This window comes from Bos javanicus, chromosome 3 (genome assembly GCF_032452875.1).
Source record: "Bos javanicus breed banteng chromosome 3, ARS-OSU_banteng_1.0, whole genome shotgun sequence".
In the NCBI taxonomy this organism is placed as follows: domain Eukaryota; kingdom Metazoa; phylum Chordata; class Mammalia; order Artiodactyla; family Bovidae; genus Bos; species Bos javanicus.
In genome coordinates, this window is record NC_083870.1 from 117444474 (window position 1) to 117463839 (window position 19366).

At 49.1% G+C, this 19366-nt stretch overlaps 1 protein-coding gene across 44 annotated transcripts in view; it reads left to right on the forward strand.

Moving 5' to 3' along the window:
• The window catches only part of LRRFIP1 (LRR binding FLII interacting protein 1), a 161668-nt gene that overhangs the window by 124936 nt on the left and 17366 nt on the right, over positions 1-19366 (forward strand). For 31 of the 44 annotated variants that reach the window (XM_061412781.1, XM_061412735.1, XM_061412740.1 and 28 more), the window contains 8 exons: positions 6998-7033; positions 7431-7556; positions 9049-9120; positions 11053-11223; positions 14882-14974; positions 15870-15962; positions 17127-17219; positions 18755-18896. In XM_061412781.1, coding sequence (XP_061268765.1) covers positions 6998-7033; positions 7431-7556; positions 9049-9120; positions 11053-11223; positions 14882-14974; positions 15870-15962; positions 17127-17219; positions 18755-18896 — 826 coding nt within the window. The remainder of the gene's footprint in view (positions 1-6997; positions 7034-7430; positions 7557-9048; positions 9121-11052; positions 11224-14881; positions 14975-15869; positions 15963-17126; positions 17220-18754; positions 18897-19366) is intronic. The other 13 variants (XM_061412773.1, XM_061412778.1, XM_061412770.1 and 10 more) reach the window with 3 other exon arrangements.

A 19366-nucleotide genomic window follows, 5' to 3' on the forward strand; every position in this document is an offset into this window, starting at 1 on the left:
GGCGTTGCTGCTTTGTTTTTAAACCAGATGCCGCCTTTGAAAGCCAGGAGGTTTCTCACCCTGTGCAGCTTGTCTGCAGCTCCTGGGGGAGCAGCAAGGGTTCGCTTTTGCAGACGGAGCTCGTGTTGCTGAGTCGGGGACCTCCGTACCCCCACGCCTGCCTGGCTCTGCCTGCTGCCAAGGCCAAGGCCAGAGGCGTCCCTCACTGGGCTGTACGGGTACTTTCCTGATAGGAATGCTTGCTCCACCATTTGCATATCGAGGGTGCAGAAGCAGAAGGCAGATAAGGAAGCTGAGTGTTAGAACAGAAGAGCCTGTTTCTCTGTGGAAATGAAGGCCGCCCCCTCTGTGAGCCCCCCATCCCCCCATCCTGACCGTCATGTCCTGACCGTGCTGAGGTGGGGCAGAGGGAACATGGGGTGACGGACACCCCACAAAGCCCCCTGCTTACTCCTGCACCCAGGACCCGTCAGGCCAGGACAGGAAGACTTTGAGCTGCTCAGTGCGCGTGAGCGCAGTGCTCAGACCTGGAGGGCGCTTCTCCTGATGTGACAGGCGTGAGCGAGGGGCAGCGCTTGTGAGCTCGGGCTCCACGGGCAGCAGCCCGCACCTGCGGGGGCCGGCCCGCCTGCACCTTTGGGCCCACAGTCAAGTTTCAGACACACGCGGTCCAGAAACCTTCGACTGGCAGGAGTCGCGTTTTGCACGATGACTCCAGTGTGGAGATTCAGACACACGCGGTCCGGAAACCTTCGACTGGCAGGAGTCGCGTTTTGCACGATGACTCCAGTGTGGAGACACTCATCGTCAGGTGTAATACTCTCTTGTGCTCACCTTTTGGGAAAAATGAAAGTTCACAGTTGTCAGAAGAGGCTGAGGTCTGATTCCGCACCAGTGCCCTGCCCAGCACGGCTCAGGGGGACAGGCAGCTGTGAACAGTGCTGGTCTGGCCATTTTGGGTTTATTCAGGCTTCAGGATGAAGCCACAGAGTAGCAGCTCAGTCAAGCTCCCCAGACCCAAGGCCGACAATGAAAGTCGCTCAGTCGTGTCCAACTATTTGTGATCCTGTGGACTACACAGTCCATGGAATTCTCCAGGCCAGAACACTGGAGTGGGTAGCCTTTCCCTTCTCTGGGGGATCTTCCTAATGCAGAGATCGAACCCAGTTCTCCGGCACTGCAGGCTGATTCTTTTCCAGCTGAGCCACCAGGGAATCCCAAGAATACTGGAGTGGGTAGCCTTTCCCTTCTCCAGGGGAGCTTCCCCAACCAGGAATCGAACCCAGGTCTCCTGCATTGCAGGCGGATTCTTTACCAACTGAGCTATCAGGGAAGCCCCAAGAGATGGAAACCAGAAACAAGTTCCTCTGTCATCTGCTTCCTAAACCTGAGAACAGTTTACTCAGAATATGGGTTTAGTGGACGCAAGAGAGGTGAACGTTCACCTGGCTGGTGCCCCTGGGGCCTGATAACGAGAGTTGGATGTCTCTTTGTAACTGGGAGGCTGGCCATGCCTGCCCCACCGCCTCTTGGTCCCTTGAGAGCCCTGGGTTTGCAAGACTCCCAGGGACTTGACTGAGCTGAACCTTGAGTTCACTGCACACAGGTCATCGGTCCAGTCTCCGCTCTCCCCTGAGTCATCTGCTCACTCATAAAGGTCACTGACTCAGGTTGGCACAGTCAGTGAGCAAAGGCCAGCATCTGGGCCCTCACGATGCGGGGGGACCTCAGAGCTGAGGACGCCTCTGTATGAGGCCCTCAGGCAGCAGAGACACCCTGGCTGTGCGGGGCGGTTCCCCAGGGCATGTGGTTACAGTGGCTCTTAGCCATGGGAAAGCCAGAACATGGGCAGCACCCTTGGCCTCTGCAGAGAGTCTGTAGGATGCAGCTGAGCTAGCCCTTGGCTCTGTGCTTCCAGAGCTCAGTCTCTTCCTTGGAATTGGCTCATTTCTATTTTCTGAGTTCTGGGCGGTCCCAGCACTGGAAAGGGGTGGGTGTTTGTATTTTGGGCTTGGGAGACTGGCAGAGTATAAGTGGGTGTAGTTGGCCGCGTTGACTGGAAAGAGGCCAGGAAACTTGTGCTCAGACTCCTCTGGCGCTCCTGCCTGGCAGGGAGGAGCTGCGGGGCAGGCGGGGCCCCAGGGAGAGGACCCTAGGGGTGACCGACTGTCCCCACCTGGCCTCTCGGAGGGATGCAGGGCAGGAAGGGAGGAGGGATTCCAAGAACCCAGGCTAAAGTTCACAGCTCTCATTCCTGGCTGGGGACACCTGGCCAGGCATACATGCCTGAGCTCCACCTGGAAAGACGGGTAATTGATAACGCTTGAAACATAAAAACAAGAAGAGATTTGAACCTGCTTCTCCCAGGGTGAATTTTCCAGGGGTGGGAGTGTTGTCCACCGTGGCTCATGGGGAATGTCCCCAGCTGTGATCCAGCAGGAATATGGTCCCAGGAGGGTGGCATGAGCCAGGGCAGGGGACAGGAAGGAAGCATGAGCCATGCAGGGGCAGCTCTAAGTGCGGGTGGCAGGCTGGTGCCCTGGGGGGTGGGCGAGGGGAACGCCATCCAAAGCAACAGTAACCAGAATGAGGGAGGCGACAGCCTGTCCCACTTTGAGAAAACAGAGGTGCCTCTGCATCCCAAGGGTGCCCCAGCCGCCGGTCCTCCAGCCTCAGGGGGAGCAGAGAGGACCCCCGCCCCGTCTCGGGAGGCACACGCTCCTGGACCTCATGCTCACTGTCACATTCTGTAGGCCAGCTGTGTTTCCTTCTCTGACGAGCCCAGAGTCTTCCTCTTGAGGAAGTTGGGGTCTGTTCATTCAGCTGTGTTTATCGAATGTTCCCGGCACAGGGCTGCAGGGGAAGGGCATATACCTGTCCCCGGCAGGGATGCACAGGCCGGGAAGGCAGACCTCAGCAAGTGGGCAAGATGCAGGATAGAACTCAGAGCACAGGCTCTGAGGTGCGGGTGAGCCGGGGGAGAGGGTGCTTCTGGAGAGCTGGACTCAGCAGGCCAGGTGACCCAGCCTGGAGGGGCCAGTGCAGCCGTGTCCCCCATGCCTCAGGGCCCCGCGCAGACCCAGCAGAGCTGCCAGGGCTCTGAAGCATCCTCGGGGTGTCCTGCACACAGCCCAGCTTCACGGGCTGCTGTGCTCACAGAGAAGCATGAGTGGTGAACAGGAACCTCGGCCCCCTATGAGCCAGGAAAACAAAAGGCTGTAGTGACTCATGTTCAAGTCTTGTAAAGAGGTGAGGGCAGGAACTGGGTGGAAAAAACAGGTCTTGAATTATGAATACAATAGTTGAAGGACGAGTCATCCGGATGAGGTCAATATTATTGGATTGAAAACCAGAAGTCTCCAGTCTAATGGTAGGCTCCACTGCTGTTTACGTTTGAGGGGTGTTTTCTGAGCAGTGTTCACTGCTGTCCGCTGGTTTCTCGAGAGGGAACCTGTGGTGACCTGCTTCTGTCTGTGGCCCCGTTTCCTGCCTAGGGGCTGGACACCATGAGGAGAAGTTCCTTTGTCCCCAAACCGTTGACTCGGGTTGCCCTGCGCCTACATACTGGGCTCTGTCTCCAGGAAGGTGGGCAAGTCAGGTGGTGATATGCCAAACCTGGAATTTAAAACCTCACCAGACGTGATACTTAAGTGAGCCTACATAGTAAGCTCACTTAGACACCATTTTAGAAGGTTGGAATTAATAAAATATTTAATGTGCTACTTTAAGCTTTTGTTTTTGAAAGGAAAAAGTGAAAGCATTAGTCACTCAGTCATGTCCACCTCTTTGAGACCCTAGGGACTGTAGCTTGCTGGGCTACTCTGTCCGTGGGACTCTCCAGACAAGAATACTGGAGTGGGTAGACATTCCCTTCTCCAGGGGATCTTCCCAACTCAGGGATGGAAGCCAGGTCTCCTGTGTTACAGGCAGGTTCTTTACTGTCTGAGCCACCAGCGAAGGGAGAGTTGACATAATTTAAAATGTCAAAGAAATTTTTCCGAAGTGATTATCTCCCAAAGATTTTTTTAAATTGTTGTTGAAATGCTGTCGCTTTACAATGTTGTATGAGTTTCTGCTGTACAGCATGGTGAATCAGCTATGACTATAGCTCCTTTTTGGGGGGTGGATTTCCTTCGTGTTTAGGTCACAGCACTGAGTAGAGTTCTCTGTTCTCTGCAATAGGTTCTCATCAGTTCACAGAGTAGTGTTCAGTTCAGTTCAGTTGCTCAGTCATGTCTCTTTGTGACCCCATGAACTGCGGCACGCCAGGCCTCCCTGTCCATCACCAACTCCTGGTGTCTACCCAAACCCATGTCCATCGAGTCAGTGATGCCATCCAGCCATCTCATCCTCTGTCGTCCCCTTCTCCTCCTGCCTTCAGTCTTTCCCAGCATCAGGGTCTTTTCCATTGAGTCAGCTCTTCGCATCAGGTGGCCAAAGTATTGGAGTTTCAGCTTCAACATCAGTCCTTCCAATGAACACCCAGGACTGATCTCCTTTAGAATGGACTGGTTGGATCTCCTTGCAGTCCAAGGGACTTCTTCAAGAGTCTTCTCCAACACCACAGTTCAAAAACATCAACTATTCAGTGCTGAGCTTTCTTCACAGTCCAACTCTCACATCCATACATGACCACTGGAAAAACCATAGCCTTGACTAGACAGACCTTTGTTGGCAAAGTGATGTCTCTGCTTTTTAGTGTGCTATCTAGGTTGGTCATAACTTTCCTTCCAAGGAGCAAGTGTCTTTTAATTTTATGGCTGCAGTCACCATCTGCAGTGATTTTGAAACCCAAAAAATAAAGTCTTTCACAGTTTCCACTGTTTCCCCACCTACTTCCCATGAAGCGATGGGGCGTAGTAGTAGTGTGCATGAGTGTATGTATGTCAGTTTCAGTCTCCCAATTCTTCCCACCCCCCTTTCCTTCCTTGGTGTCCATATGTTTGTTCTCTCCCGTAGATTTTAAAAGATGCCCTTGTGTACACTCTTTTGTGATTTGCATATTTCAAAAGCCTGTTCCTGTGACGTTTTCACGTCCACCTAAGGTGTTTAGTATTGCTCAGTAAATGAGAATAAGAGAGTTAATAGGCTGCAAGATCCATGGTGCCGCTGTCCTGTCTGGGATGAGGAGGTGAAGTCCGCAGAGCCCTGTGGCTTGTCCCGGGTCCCAGGCGGCCACGGCTGCAGCGCGTTGGGGTGTGTATTGCCCGCAACATCCTCTGGGTCACTTTGTGCAGCAGCCACGACAGTATTTGAAAGCCCTCCATCTGTTTATTCTGTTTCTTTGTATATTACTTTCAAAGATAAAGTGCTGTGCTTTATGTCAACTTAAACTCACTATTGGGGTTCCTTGCTTGGCTGTTCCTTTTTTAGGGGTGGTCAGAGGTGCCCTGCCCCACCAAGGCTCCCTGGGCACGTCCTCCTCCATGCGACACAGGCTGCCACCTGGTGGCAACTCGAGGGGCTGCAGCGGCAGCACACTAGTTCAGTCGCTTGTGACCCCGTGGACTGCAGCCCCCAGGCTTCCCTGTCCTTCACCATCTCCTGGAGCTTGCTCAGACTCACGTCCATCGAGTCAGTGATGCCATCCAACCATCTCGTCCTCTGTCATCCCCTTCTCCCCCTGCCTTCAATCCTTCCCAGCATCAGGGTCTTTTCTAATGAATTGGCTCTTCATATCAGGTGGCCAAAGTACTGGAGCTTCAGCTTCAGCATCAGTCCTTCCAGTGAAGATTCAGGGTTGATTTCCTTTAGGTTGGACTGGTTGGATCTCCTTGCAGTCCAAGATACTCTCAAGGGTCTTCTCCAATACCACAGTTCAAAAGCATCCATTCTTCAGTGCTTAGCCTTCCTATGGTCCAACTCTCACATCCGTACATGACTACTGGAAAAAAATCATAGATTTACATTGTTGTGTTAATTTCTGCTGTACAACAAAGTGATTCAGTTATATATGCATATTTTTTTTCAGATTCTTTTCCCTTATAGGTTATTATAAGGTACTGAGTATAGGTCCCTGTGCTATACAGTAGATACTTGTTATCCATTTTGTATATAGTAGTCTGTGTGTGTGTTAATCCCAACCTCGTAATTTATTCCTACCAACCACATTTCCCTTTTGGTAACTATAAGCTTGTTTTCTTATTTTTTAAAAAAATTTTATTGAAGTGTAGTTGATTGTTGTGTTAATTTCTGCTGTACAGAAAAGTGATTGTTTTATATATATATATATGTTCTTTTTCATGTTCTTTTCCAAAAATATTGAATACAGTTCAGTTCCCTATGCTCTACAGTAGGGGCTTCCCAGGTGGCTCACTGGTAAAGAATCTGCCTGCCAATGCAGGAGACACAGGAGATGTGGGTTCAATCCCTAGGTTGAGAAGGTCCCCTAGAGGAGGAAATGGCAAAGCATTCCAGTATTCTTGCCCAGAAAATTCCAAGGACAGAGGAGCCTGGTAGACTATAGTCCATAGTGTTGCAAAGAGTAGGTCATGACTCAGTTACTCATGAGCAGTGGAAAAATTACAACCATTGTCTCCACTGCTTTCTCTTGCTCGGAGGCCAAGGTTAGTGATAGCCAAAAGTAAAACCCTCCATGGTTGCGTCTTCCAGCCCCTGGAGCCCTGGATACATCCTCACGTTCTGATCACAGTTCCTGCGGTGGGTGAATGAGGCTGGTGCCATCCCGTCTACACTCGGCTCTGCGCGCAGTGTAGAAAAACCTGTCAAATCAACCTGTTCAGATTCAGATCATTCACAAGTCACCTTCCTGTGGAAACTGTGAAAGTTGAAAAACCACACAACGGACCTCAGCCAGGCACTGTGAGCTGCCCACAGGCCACCGTGTGGCACCAAGAGTGTCCGCGAGTTTCATGGCACCTAGTGTTTGAATCACAAGAGAAGCCAGTGCTTTACCTTATTATTCTCTTTCCCCCTAAATCCAGATTCTCCGTTTAATGTGTTTCCATATTTAACATGTGTCCATTTTCTCCTCCAGGTTGAAGAGAGGCCAGAAAAAGACTTCACTGAAAAGGTAGAGAATTTCTTTATATGATGTCATGTAGAAACCAGAGGGCCCCAAAATTTATGCGTGAAACTGACCAGAAAATGTATTGCTTGATCTTGAGTAAAGAATGACTCCCCAGCCAGCATCACCACCTTTGGGGGTCCCTTCCCAGTGCGTGTTTAAATCTTGCAGAACAGTGAAGGAATTCAGTGATGGGCCCAGGCGTGGAGCTCACAGTTAATCCAGACAACCTCCAGCATTCACGAGGCCCCTTGAGATGAGGCCCCTCTCTTTGTGGCTCGCCATAAACTCAGCAAAGATTTTCCAATTTGGAGACTGATTCCAAGTAAGGGAACCATCCTGGTAGACTGAGAAGCTGTTCTGGTTTTGGCTGAAATCCCATTTGCTCTTTGCCACGTTACAGGGGTCTCGCAGCCTGCCCGGCCTGTCTGCAGCCACGCTGGCCTCCCTGGGGGGGACTTCCTCTCGGAGGGGCAGCGGGGACACCTCCATCTCCATTGACACCGAGGCTTCCATCCGGGAGATCAAGGTAAGGTTCTCTGCTTAACGCTTGAGCCAGAGAAACCGGAAAGGAGTCTTGAAATAAAACAAGATCGAGTTTGTAGATTCCCAGCTCTTTCTTCTCGGTTAGGTCTTCCCTGGCTCCCCTAAGCTCCGTGTTCCAGTAACAGCCGGGTCCAGCCCAGTTCTGGTGTCCTGCAGGGAGCCACCCCTGACTTCCCTGCCCCGGCAGGGCTCACCTGTGCTGGGATTCCTCAGCTTCCCGGGTACAGCTGGGCGGGAGCCCGTACCACGCTGCCCAGAGGCGCTCAGCCCCCTCTGCACACAGGACAGGCACAGACACTCCGTCCTCAGCACTGGAAGGTGCTGGTCACAGAGTCCTTACCACTCCCGGGGTCCCACCCTGCCCTTGGAGCACCCGCGCCCTCTGCCTGCAACATGCCCTCCCTCCCCCACTGTAACTGGCTTCCAGTCGACCCTAGCATGGCATTTTAGTGATTTTTTCCTCCTCCCACTGGAATGTGTACATTGTTCTCTGTTACATCTCAACACCGAGCGTGTGACAGAGAAATGGCCTCTGCTTGTCAAAACAACAGGGGATGCCCCGTCTGGAGGCCGGGCCTAGGGAAGGCTGAGTCACCAGACCTCGTGTCCACTGGAGACAGAGCCAAGGCCAGCGAGGTGCTTCCAGGTCAGGTTTGGCCTCATTTATGGACACGCTTTCTAGTAATGAAAGCTGGCTGCGAGAGAACCAGCCACCCCTGCTGCTGTCTGAACCGCGGGGTGTCATTTGCCAGGGAGCCCAGAGCATTGGGGCTGGCGGGGGACCAGCTTCCCTGCAGACCCCTTCCAGCTCCCCTGCTTTCTAAAACAGTTTTCGATCGCTCTTCCTGAAATGTCCCCACCCCCGAACCACCCCTCCTCGGCCTCCTGCAGCCTGGGGCGTCCTTCCCTGCCTTGAGGTAGTGTTTGCTGCAGTCATACTCCATCTCTGTGATTGGCTCGTGAGCCTCATCCCCTTGATCAACAAGGATTTACTGAGATTCCAGCTCATACCGGATACCAGCCCCCAGGAATGTGGGGGTGGACCAGGCAGGAAGGCAGAGGCCTGGCGCTCCATAAGGGTTGGGGCAAGGCTTTGCTGGCTTCCATCCTCAGTATCTTGCTCTGTATGTAGCACAGAGTAGATCTCAGAAGAGCTTGAATGAACTGTTAAATGTGAGCAAATTAACTTGCTCCATTCTCAGAAGCTCGTTGGCCTGTTTTATAAAGTTGCATCAAAATATATGAAGACATCTACGTCTGATAAAGTTGCGTAACATTATATGAGGCACACCGAAATTTTCATCTTTGTAGTATTGAAATTCATCTTATTTTTCTTTTAATACTTAAAAAGATGAAGAGAAGATTGCTACTAAGACTACCCAAATAAGGGAGCTGCCTCTCCTTCTCTGTCGTCTCTGTCCATTTTTTTTTTTTCCCCTTTGACAACGTTTGCCTTTTTTTGCCATTTCCCCCAGGAACTCAATGAGTTAAAGGACCAGATTCAGGATGTAGAAGGCAAATACATGCAGGGATTGAAAGAGATGAAGGTACCAGCTTACAGAAGCGTGGGCTTATGGAATTAACCCAACTTAACTGTAAAAACCCTCCAGAAAGCCTTCAGATTGCATGCTTGCTCTGAAGAGGCTCCAGACTGCAGACCCCAAAGTGGCAGCAGTGCTAGAAGCCTGGGTGTGCGTGTTCCTGGTTTACCCAAAAGCAGCTTTTAAGCCAAGACCTGAAAATTGTAACTCACTAGGAAAACTTACTAACTCGTTTTCCTGATGCATGTCCTTTACTCACTGTCCTCCCTCCACCACACCCGAGTTAAAACCACCTTCTCATTTCCCACAGAAGTGTACCCTCCGTGGCAGACTTCCAACCCACCTGGAGAAGGATTTGGGGTTTTCTCCACTTATATACAGACCTTACATAACAAACACTGCTTCATCTTAATTTGCTTCTTAAAACACCTGATGTCTCCCAGTAAGAAAGTTTGGTTGCTGTGCTTTTTGAAACACCCAAATTATTTGCATCCTGAGCCATTTTACTAATGGAAGCAATGTCTGAATATGTATCATCTTGAATTTATTTGAGTAAATACCCGATACTTTTAGAAAGTGGAGCTACTGTGTTGTGCCAACAGGAAATTGAGTTGCCACGCTCCCTGAAGGTGAGGTGGGGAGTCAGGGGCTGTTCTCTGACTTCACTGGGCAATGAGAGAGGGTAAATCTTTGCCTTCCTTTTCAACCCCCAGGAAAGTACCCCCGAAACAGTCTGAGTTCAGTATCCCAGGGGTCCAAACCACGTGACTGATCACTTGCTTGTTTGTGACCTCTCTTGGTGTGGGTACTAAGTCGCTTCACTTATGTCCAACTCTTTGAGATCCTGTGGACTGTAGCCTGCCAGGCTCCTCTGTTGACAGGATTCTCTAGGCAAGAATACTAGAGTGGGTTGCCAGGCCCTCCTCCAGGGGAGCATCCCGACCCATACCGCATCTCAGTATGTCTCCTGCATTGCTGGTGGGTTCTTTACCACTGGCACCCCCTGGGAAGCCCTGTGACCTCTCTGTAGGGTGGGGATTAAGATTCTGGCTTTCAACTCCTGGTGGGGCTGAGAAGGGAGCCAGGGAAGCAGCCCAGGGATCACAGGTCCCACCTGCAAACTTCGCCCTGGTTTGCAAGTGCAGGCGTGCATCGCTGGTCTCCATGGATCCCTGGGTAGCACCCAACAGGCCCCACCCAGAGGTGCCCACCATTCTGCAGCTCAGGGTCCTTTGCTGCCCCCTGTTCTCCTGGGGTCGCCTTCCCCTGATCTGTGTTCCAGGACCCACACGCTGCTATACCCTGTGGCCTGCCTGCCAGGGTGTGAGCGTGTTTATTTTGGAGGCTCTTTCCTTCATTGTCGTTTCAAAGGAACGGCGTTTGCCTTTCCAGGACCTGCCCAGGGAGGCCTGAGGAGCTTGTTGAGTTTTCCTCTGGGTTACAGATGTGAAATTGCCCCCTTAAGCCTCTCCTGGTTCCTCAGTTGCTATGGGGACAGTGGGCAGCTGGTGGCAGGGGTTCTCTCGCCCCTCCCCGCCTCGCACTGGCACTGTCCCAGGTGCTGATCACGTGTCTGGAGCGGTCACGTCAGGCGCCTGTTGAACAGCCCAGCCCAGTTCAGAACCCACGGCTGAACTCTGCTGCCTCTGTGAGCAGCGCCCTTTCCACCCGGGGTCCCCCTTGTCCTAAGGACTGTAAATTACTTTCATCTCTAGATACAGTTAATAACTAATTTTCCAAGTCTCGAGAATTTGAGCAAATTAAAAGGAGGACTTTCTGGGCAATCAAAACTTGCTGTGTTTCTTCTTCTGATTCATTTGCTCTAGAAATAAAATGTGAATTTAGAGCTGAGTTTTTGGGGTGTTGCTAAAAATGCTGAACTGATCCGTGTTTTTGTTTTCTTCCTACAATTTCAAAAACCTGACCTGGTTTCTGCAGGACTCACTAGCAGAAGTTGAGGAGAAATATAAGAAGGCTATGGTTTCCAACGCTCAGCTAGACAATGAGAAGACGAACTTCATGTACCAGGTCGACACGCTGAAGGACATGCTGTTGGAGCTGGAAGAGCAGCTGGCCGAGTCCAGGCGGCAGTACGAGGAGAAGAGCAAAGTATGTGCCCCCCTGAGGGGGAGAGTGACTGTGTGTGTGTAGATGGTGTGTGTGAGGGGGGAGAGGATACACAGAGTGATACACACAAGGATGGGAGAATGTATATGTGTGTGCACGTATATGTATAGTGAAAGTCACTCAGTCGTGTCCGACTCTTTGTGACCCTATGGACTATATGCAGTCCCTGGAATTCTCCAGGCCAGAATACTGGAGTGGGTAGCCTTTCCCTTCTCCAATACATATGTATACACACACACATAAATATAGGGCTTTCCTTGTGGCTCAGTGGTAAAGAATCTGCCTGCAGTGCAAGAGATGGGAGTTTGATCCCTGGATCAGGAAGATGCCCTGGAGAAGGGAATGGCAACCCACTCCAGTATTCTTGCCTGGGAAATCCCATGGACAGAGGAGCCTGGCAGGCTACAGTCCATGGGGTCACAAAGAGTTGGACATGACTTAGCGACTAAACAACAGCAAGAATTTATATACATATATTTGGTATATATAAGGATGGTAGAATATATGTAAATGATGTATGAGAGGATAGAGTATATATGTAAATGGTCTATGTAAAAATGGGAGAATGTATATATATATACACATATATATATGGTATATGTAATTATGGTAGGATATATGCATATATATATGGTATTGATATATATAAGGATGGGAGAATATATATATGATATATGTAAGAATTGGAGAATATATATATATGGTATATTTAAGAATCAAAAGATATATGTGTGCACATATATATATTTGATATGTGGTGTGTATCTACATATATACATGTTATATATGTATATATACATGTTTATGTATATATTTGTGTGTATATAGTTTTTTAAAAAACAGTCATTCTCTACTTGCCCTGGAAGCTCAAACATCTAAGAATAAGAATACCATGCTCTTTGCCGAGGTACTTGATATATTGATATGCAAAATTTCAATATGTAAACTAGAGACAATTTTACTAGGAGGACACTTGTGTTTTTTGCATGTAAGGTAAAATCATAACCATGGAAAAACCTGCCTCCAAAAGACCCAGAATGCTTGAATAAGCATAATTAGATGCTTCAAGATTTTCCTGTTAATATTTATTTCTGGATTTTTATTTTGTTATCTCAACACCAGAGAGAAATAGTTGCAAGTATCAAGGATTTTAAGGAAATTATATTCACTCGTTTTCTGCTGATTGGAAAAAAACACAGTTACTCCATTTAAGAATTAAACACCTTCATCAATCTCAAAAAAGAGGAGAATCTTATTTGGGCTTTCATTAAGAGGCACTGGAGTTAACGTGTTAATTTACAACATCAACAAAAGGCGTGAGCATGTGTGGAGATTAATGACAACAGGTTGACTTGCTAAAGGCCAGACTTAACTGTTCTTTGTGAGACAGAGAACACGAATACTTGTTTTTCGTATTATTATTTTCGTATTTCGAATTAGTTGGTTTCTCAAATCCTAGAGTATTGACCAGTTTCTAAGTTGCTGAGATAAACAGAAAGTTTAATTTGTGAGTGTCATTATCTTTTTTTGTAACTGGTTATATCCTCTAAAGGGCTTCCCCAGTGGCTCAGCTGTAAAGAATCTGCCTGCCAATGCAGGAGACCCAGGTTCGATCCCTGGGTCGGGAAGATCCCCTGCAGAAGGAAATGGCAACCCACTCTAGTACTCTTGCCTGGAAAATCCCGTGGACAGAGGAGACTGGTGGGCTACAGTCCATAGGGTTGCAAAAGCTTCAGACCTGACTTAGCGACAAAATAACAACAAAAATATCCTCTAAATCCAGGAGTTAAACCCAAGGTGCCATTAACAACTCCAAGGCCTCTTTATTTCACTGCTGTGGTTGAGTTAGAAGCTGAAGAAGAATTTTGTCTATGAAGTCCCTGATAACTGAATGCTGAAATGAAGGAGAAACTTTTCATGAGACCTAATGTCATGAAAGCTTCCTTTGAAACTGACTGACAATTTAGGAGCAGAGAGCATATTCTGAACCCCACTCAGATGGACAAGTACTTAACACATTCTAAATACTCCTAGCATGCCCTCAGGCATCAGGAAGTAGACCAAGAGACCCCAAATCTAATTCCAGAGAAGTGGAGTGACCCTGGAACATTGCCCCACAGTGGGTATCACAAACCAAGCAAAACCCAACAGACAGGTCCTTGTCCTGGTTTGGAGGGTCCAGTCACCCCCGACCTCCAGAAAATGAGTGTGCTCAGGATGCCACGGTGAGCTAAGGTCCAGTCCCTTCTAGAATAGCCAGGCAACACATCTAGGGGTGTCCCCTGCTATCCCTGAAATCCTGGGAAATGCCATGGACAGAGGAGCCTGCTGGTCCATGGGGCTGCAAAAGAGTTGGACGGGCAGCTGGTTGGGCACCAAGCCATCATTAGGGACTGTGCTACTGTACGGAGCCGAGCAGAAGACAGCAGAGCCGCAGTGCCTAGTTGTGGGGGTGCGTTTCATACACGGGAGAGTCGGACTGGGGGAGTGGCTTTATGTTGACGAGTGCTTTATGCCCCCCTTGCCCCTATTTTGTCTCTAGGGTACAGAGCTGGCTATCTACTGTTAGTAGAGATAAAATGGCCAAAGTAGACCACATTTACCCCCTTTTTATCCCAAAGAGTATTCACTGGCATATTTCAAAATCAGGGATAATTTTATTATCTGTTGTTGTTTAGTCAAACGATAAGTTGTGTTAGACTCTTTAGTGACCCCATGGACTACAGCATGCCAGGCTTCCCTGTCCTTCACAGTCTCCCAGAGTTTGCTCAAACTCCTGTCCATTGCATCTGTGATGCTATCCAACCATCTCATCCTCTGTCACCCTCTTCTCCTCCTGCCTTCAGTCTTTCTCAGCATCAGGGTCTTTTCCATCAGATTCTTTTTGGCTCTTTGCATTAGGGGGCCAAAGTATTGGAGCCTCAGCTTCAGCATCAGTCTTTCCAATGAATACTCGGGGTTTATTCCCTTTAGGATTGACTAAGGCACTCCTTAGTCAAGGGGTTTGATCTCCTTTCAGCCAAGGGACTCTCAAGAGTCTTCTCCAGCACCATAATTCGAAAGCATCAATTCTTTGGCACTCAGCTTTCTTTATGGTCCACCTCTCACATTTGTATGTGACCACTGGAGAAACCAGAGCTTTGATTTTGGGGACTTTGTTGGCAAAGTGATGCCTCTGCTTTTTAATATGCTGTCTAGGTTTATCATAGCTTTTCTTCCAAGGAGCAAGCATCTTTTAATTTGTTGGCTGCAGTCACTATCTGCACTGATTTTTATTTTTATCATCAGCCTTTTACAAATTTTATTGTCAGTCTTGTGCAATGGTGGCTCCTCCAGGTCTTCAGCCCAGACAACCCTGTGGACTTCAGCAGATACCCTGGAGAGGGACCCCTTCCAGGGCACTGCTCACCTTAGAGAACTCAGGAGACTCTGTCAGTTGCATCAGCTCCTCACATTGATTTTATGGTAAATCATAGGGGTGTCTCCTAGAAAATCCAGAGAAATGGGCTCCTATCATTAAAAAAGCCTTGAAAACTGTGTTGACATAGTAGCAGGTGAAGGTCAATCATACGAATGTGAACTAGAGGGACAGAAAAATGTGATTCCACTGCAACCTGAATGTTCCTCTCCTCTTTTATAGGAATTTGAAAGGGAAAAGCACGCCCACAGTATACTCCAGTTTCAGTTTGCCGAAGTGAAAGAGGCCCTGAAGCAAAGAGAAGAAATGCTTGAGGTGAGTAGCTTTTCCTTTTTTTTTTTTAAACTTGGGAGCATTTTGTTGGTTTACTACTGAAGTTAATCAGTTTTCTTGGACACTGACTTCAGGTGAATTCTCTATGCCTGTACAAGGAGGCAGCTGCTTTTATTAGAGCAGATTCTCTTTCTTTGGTGGTTTTGGGTTTGTTCGGGGACGTGTGGCAGAGAGAATAATGGCCCCCTAAGATGTCCACGTCCTAATCCCTGGAACTGTAAGTCACGTTTCACAGCAAAGAGGACTTTGTAGATGTGATTGAGGACCTTGTGATGGGAGTCGATCCTGTGTTGTCTGGGTGGGCCCAGTGTGATGCTAAGAGTCCTTGTAAGACGGAAGCAGAGTCAAAGGCAGATTAGGAGACGTGACCACGGGGTTGGAGGTCAGAGCCATGTGAGGGAGGGGCCACAAGCCAAACTGTGGGCACCCCTAGGAGCTGAAAGGAAGCGGGGAATAGATTCTGTCCCTGCCCTGCCCCATCCCTGGTCTCCAGAAAAGACCCCAGGCCTGCCCACACCTTGGGGGCACTGCAAGACTTCTGAACTTCCGAGCTCTCGAGCTGTAAGAAAATAAGCCTGTGTTGTTCGAAGCTACTGGATGTGTGGTTATTTGTTCAGTGACAACAGGAAATTAATACAGGCTTGATTTTTTTTAATCTTTTTAACTTGATTAGAGCTTTCGCACCTGTCAGTGAGGATTTCACTCCAGGTTTTCCTCCTGCACTGGGAGCTGGGGAGCATCCTGAGAACAAACTCAGTGAGCCGTCCTGGCGCTGGGATCCGCGGGGTGCGCGCTGGCTCCGGGGCTGTCCACGCCACAGAGTGCCTCCCTGTCTAATCCTGTGTCTGCTCTCTTTCTGTCTGTCCCTATTCTTCAGGAAATCCGACAGCTACAGCAGAAACAGGCGAGTTATATCAGGGAGATTTCTGATCTTCAGGAAACAATAGAGTGGAAAGACAGAAAAATAGGGGTAGGACTCCCAAGCCTCTGACATCCGTGCAAGTGGGCAGCCTGCCTAGCAATTGCACGCTTTCAGATTCTTTGGTTTGCGAAAAAGGCTTGTTTGAGTTTGCATGCGACCCCCCACGTGACACGAAATGAATAAAAGAGAGACTGCAGAACTCACCCAAATGGACGTTAACTCCAAATTGGAAGCTAACTTCCAGCCAGGGAGATTCTCATTTTGTTGACACCGCTGGGCCTCCGGCCTGCCTGTGAGTGGCCAGAGGCACAGAGGTCAGAGGGGCAAGGCAGTGCACCTGGCGGGCCCACGTGGGGCTCAGACCTCTTGGGACGCCCTGTCGGTGTCATGGGGGCTCCTTCTCAAAAGGCTTTGAGGAAGCTGCAAGGCGGCAGGGGCAGTATCCCTCGAAGCCCCACCTCGGGTCTCCCTGGGCAGGTGTCAGCATCTCCCTCCCCAAGGAAAGAGGCGGTCCACCTGCCTCTTTTCAGCAGTGCAGGTTGGGCAGCAAGGAGCCCACTTAGTTAAGGAACGGCCATGCTCCGTGATGCCAGGCAGCTTCCAGACCACAGCAACTCACGCCTCACGGCTCTGACAGCCGTCTCTAGATGTTAGAGCGAAGCTCGGCGCTTTCACATCGTGAAGCTGCGCCTTGCCTTCACTCTGATGCGCTCACCGACACGCGATTTTGTGTGCATGTCTGTGCGTGCGCTGTGCTTGCTTCAGGACCACTCTATGCTTACCTGTGACAACAGACACCGAGAATCAACATACAGAAATAATCAAATTGCTATTAAATAAAACAGTTGTCACCGGGGGTTCCTAAGCATGTCTCCATTTACCCCTCACTGAAATGGGTGCATTGCTTCTGTTACTTCCCTGACGATGCTGTGAAACCACAGACTGAGCCAGGAGAGGATGTGAAAAAGAGAGCATCCTTCAAAATGCCGATGTCCTTCAGGGAGCATGCACAGCGACATTTCTTGGCTGGCGTAAACTACATGAAAAGCTTCACACTTGCACTGCGTTTGTGTCTCTAAGCAGTCTGTTGAATGTCTTGCTGATGTCAGCGTTTTCCTTAGTATTCATAGAAGCCTCCTTCCTAGTCCTGCTTCTGAGGTCATCTGCTCACCTGTGCCTATCTTCTCTCTCTCTGCTCCGCTACACACTCAGGCGTTAGAGAGACAGAAAGAGTTCTTTGATTCCGTAAGGAGTGAACGAGACGATCTTAGAGAAGAAGTAGTCATGCTGAAAGAGGAATTAAAGGTATGAAGCCAAAGTACGGTTTAAAAAAAAAAAGGCAACAGCAGCAGCTCCAAGATTCTCAAGGATGAGTGTGTGTGGGCAGTGGTGTTCATTAATTTTATGACGTTGATTTTTGTTCCGTTAGTAAAATCAAATCGTGGGTTGACTGACACCAGAGAGACAAGTGAAGTCTGTACATCCTGTGGGGGGCATGCCCATTGCCTGTCAGTGTTTACAGGCACATCTGATCTTGAAAGCAATTCTGATTTCCAAGAATTTCTTTTGATAAGCTGTCTAAATTTTTTCTCAAACTCATTAGTAAATTCTCTAGGACATTACTCCAAGTTGGAGTAGATCTTTGTTCCATATAAATACATATATCAAGCCTGGACTGTAAGGACCTTTCTAGCTGAACAGTGTATAGGTGTCACTAGTCAGACTGGGAGATCTCACGGACTGTAGGAAGTTCTGTGTCCTGTCTGGGCCACGTCTAGGGTCTTCTGCCGCTGGCTGGACCCTGAGTGAAATAAACCAATGGGCAGCAGTGGGGGTCAGAGCTCTGGGTGGACTCTCGGCACCATAGGAGGAGGTACTGAGTCTAGGGATCGTGGCCATGGACTGGCTCCTGTGTTGCCAACAGAAACATCAGCGTCGGCTACGTACAATGAAAGGTCAAGGCCAGAACAGTAAGCCAGCAGAGTCAGAGCCCAGAGTCACAGAGCTCCTCCTCAGCAGGGTGTGCGTACACATGGAGGGTTGGGGAATTCCTACAAAGCAGAAGAGAAAGTGCTGCAGATGGCAGGAGGGCCGAGGCAGGGGGTGGTTCAGGGTGAAGCGGGTATCCTGGCATTGTGAAGTGCGGCTGAGTTTAATGTGCTTTGCTATGTGAAAGAAAGTGTGAAAGTGAAAGTCACTCAGTCCTGTCTGACTCTTTGTGACCCATGGACTATACAGCCCATGGAATTCTCTAGGTCAGAATACTGGAGTGGGTAGCCTTTCCCTTCTCCAGGGGATCTTCTCAACCCAGGGCTGGAACCCAGGTCTCCCACATTGCAGGCGGATTCTTTACCAGCTGAGCCACAAGGGAAGCTATGAAGTGAGCACAAATTGTATTTCTTTGGAAAACAACAGACATTCCAGCCAAGGTTCACCGTTCCTTTCAGAACACGCACATATTTCTTTCTTTACCTCTCTGCCTCCTTTTAAAGAACACAACTGGGGTTCTAGAGGTCAAGACCCTTTCACGGTGAGGTGCTTCACGTTCCACTTTCTGGCCGCCTGCAGTTAAAAAGGGAGGCTGGCTGAAAGCGTTTTGTTTTGTCACCAGCCCATTAAGACATGGATGGGAACATGTAGGAAAGAAGGGCCTTTGGAGGAAGACTTCCCAGATCTGTGTGTGTTGATGGAATATTTCCAGGAGCCTAGCAATTCTCCATTTCTGTAGCGTTTTCCTCTGCTTAGGGAAAAGTGAGGTTTCTTACAATTACTATTTATAAAATAAAGTTTAACTGTGTGTCACTTCATGAGTATTATGATGAGCCTGTTTTTATTCCCAGAAACATGGAATAATACTAAATTCAGAAATAGCTACCAACGGAGAGACGCCAGACACTCTGAACAGCATTGCCTCGCAAGGTTCCACAAAAATGACGAAGGAAGAGCTGAATGCCCTCAAGGCAACGGGGGACGGGGCCCTCGGTAAGTCCGTGCTTTCCTTTGACCCTTGCGTCTTCCGATCAGCGCTGGTCCACCTCCATGCATTGGTAGAGCTGACGTGGTCATCACTGATCAATTAACCATCACCCAGCATGCCCTGCGTTCTGTCACTTCACGGGAACTTCCTCACCACATGGTGCTGTCACCCACGTGTGTTGTCTGGCGTGTACTTCTGTTCATTGCTCACCACCAAAGGCTCAAGAATATGTTTCTTTTGCTTCTCAAAGCTGCCTGTGAGACTGTGAATACACGGAAAATAATGTCAAAATTCAGTGACAGTGTTGACTTTTCTATTAGGTTTTCCTCAATTATGTGCCGAATATGGCGTTGTGACTTACTCTGTTACAGAATTATCAAAAGAGCAGAATAGCAGCGGCTGTACAGTGAGTTAGTTGTGCAGTAAGTTAGTTGACCATGTCTACAAGCCGATGCTGCAAGTCCCGTGCACCGTT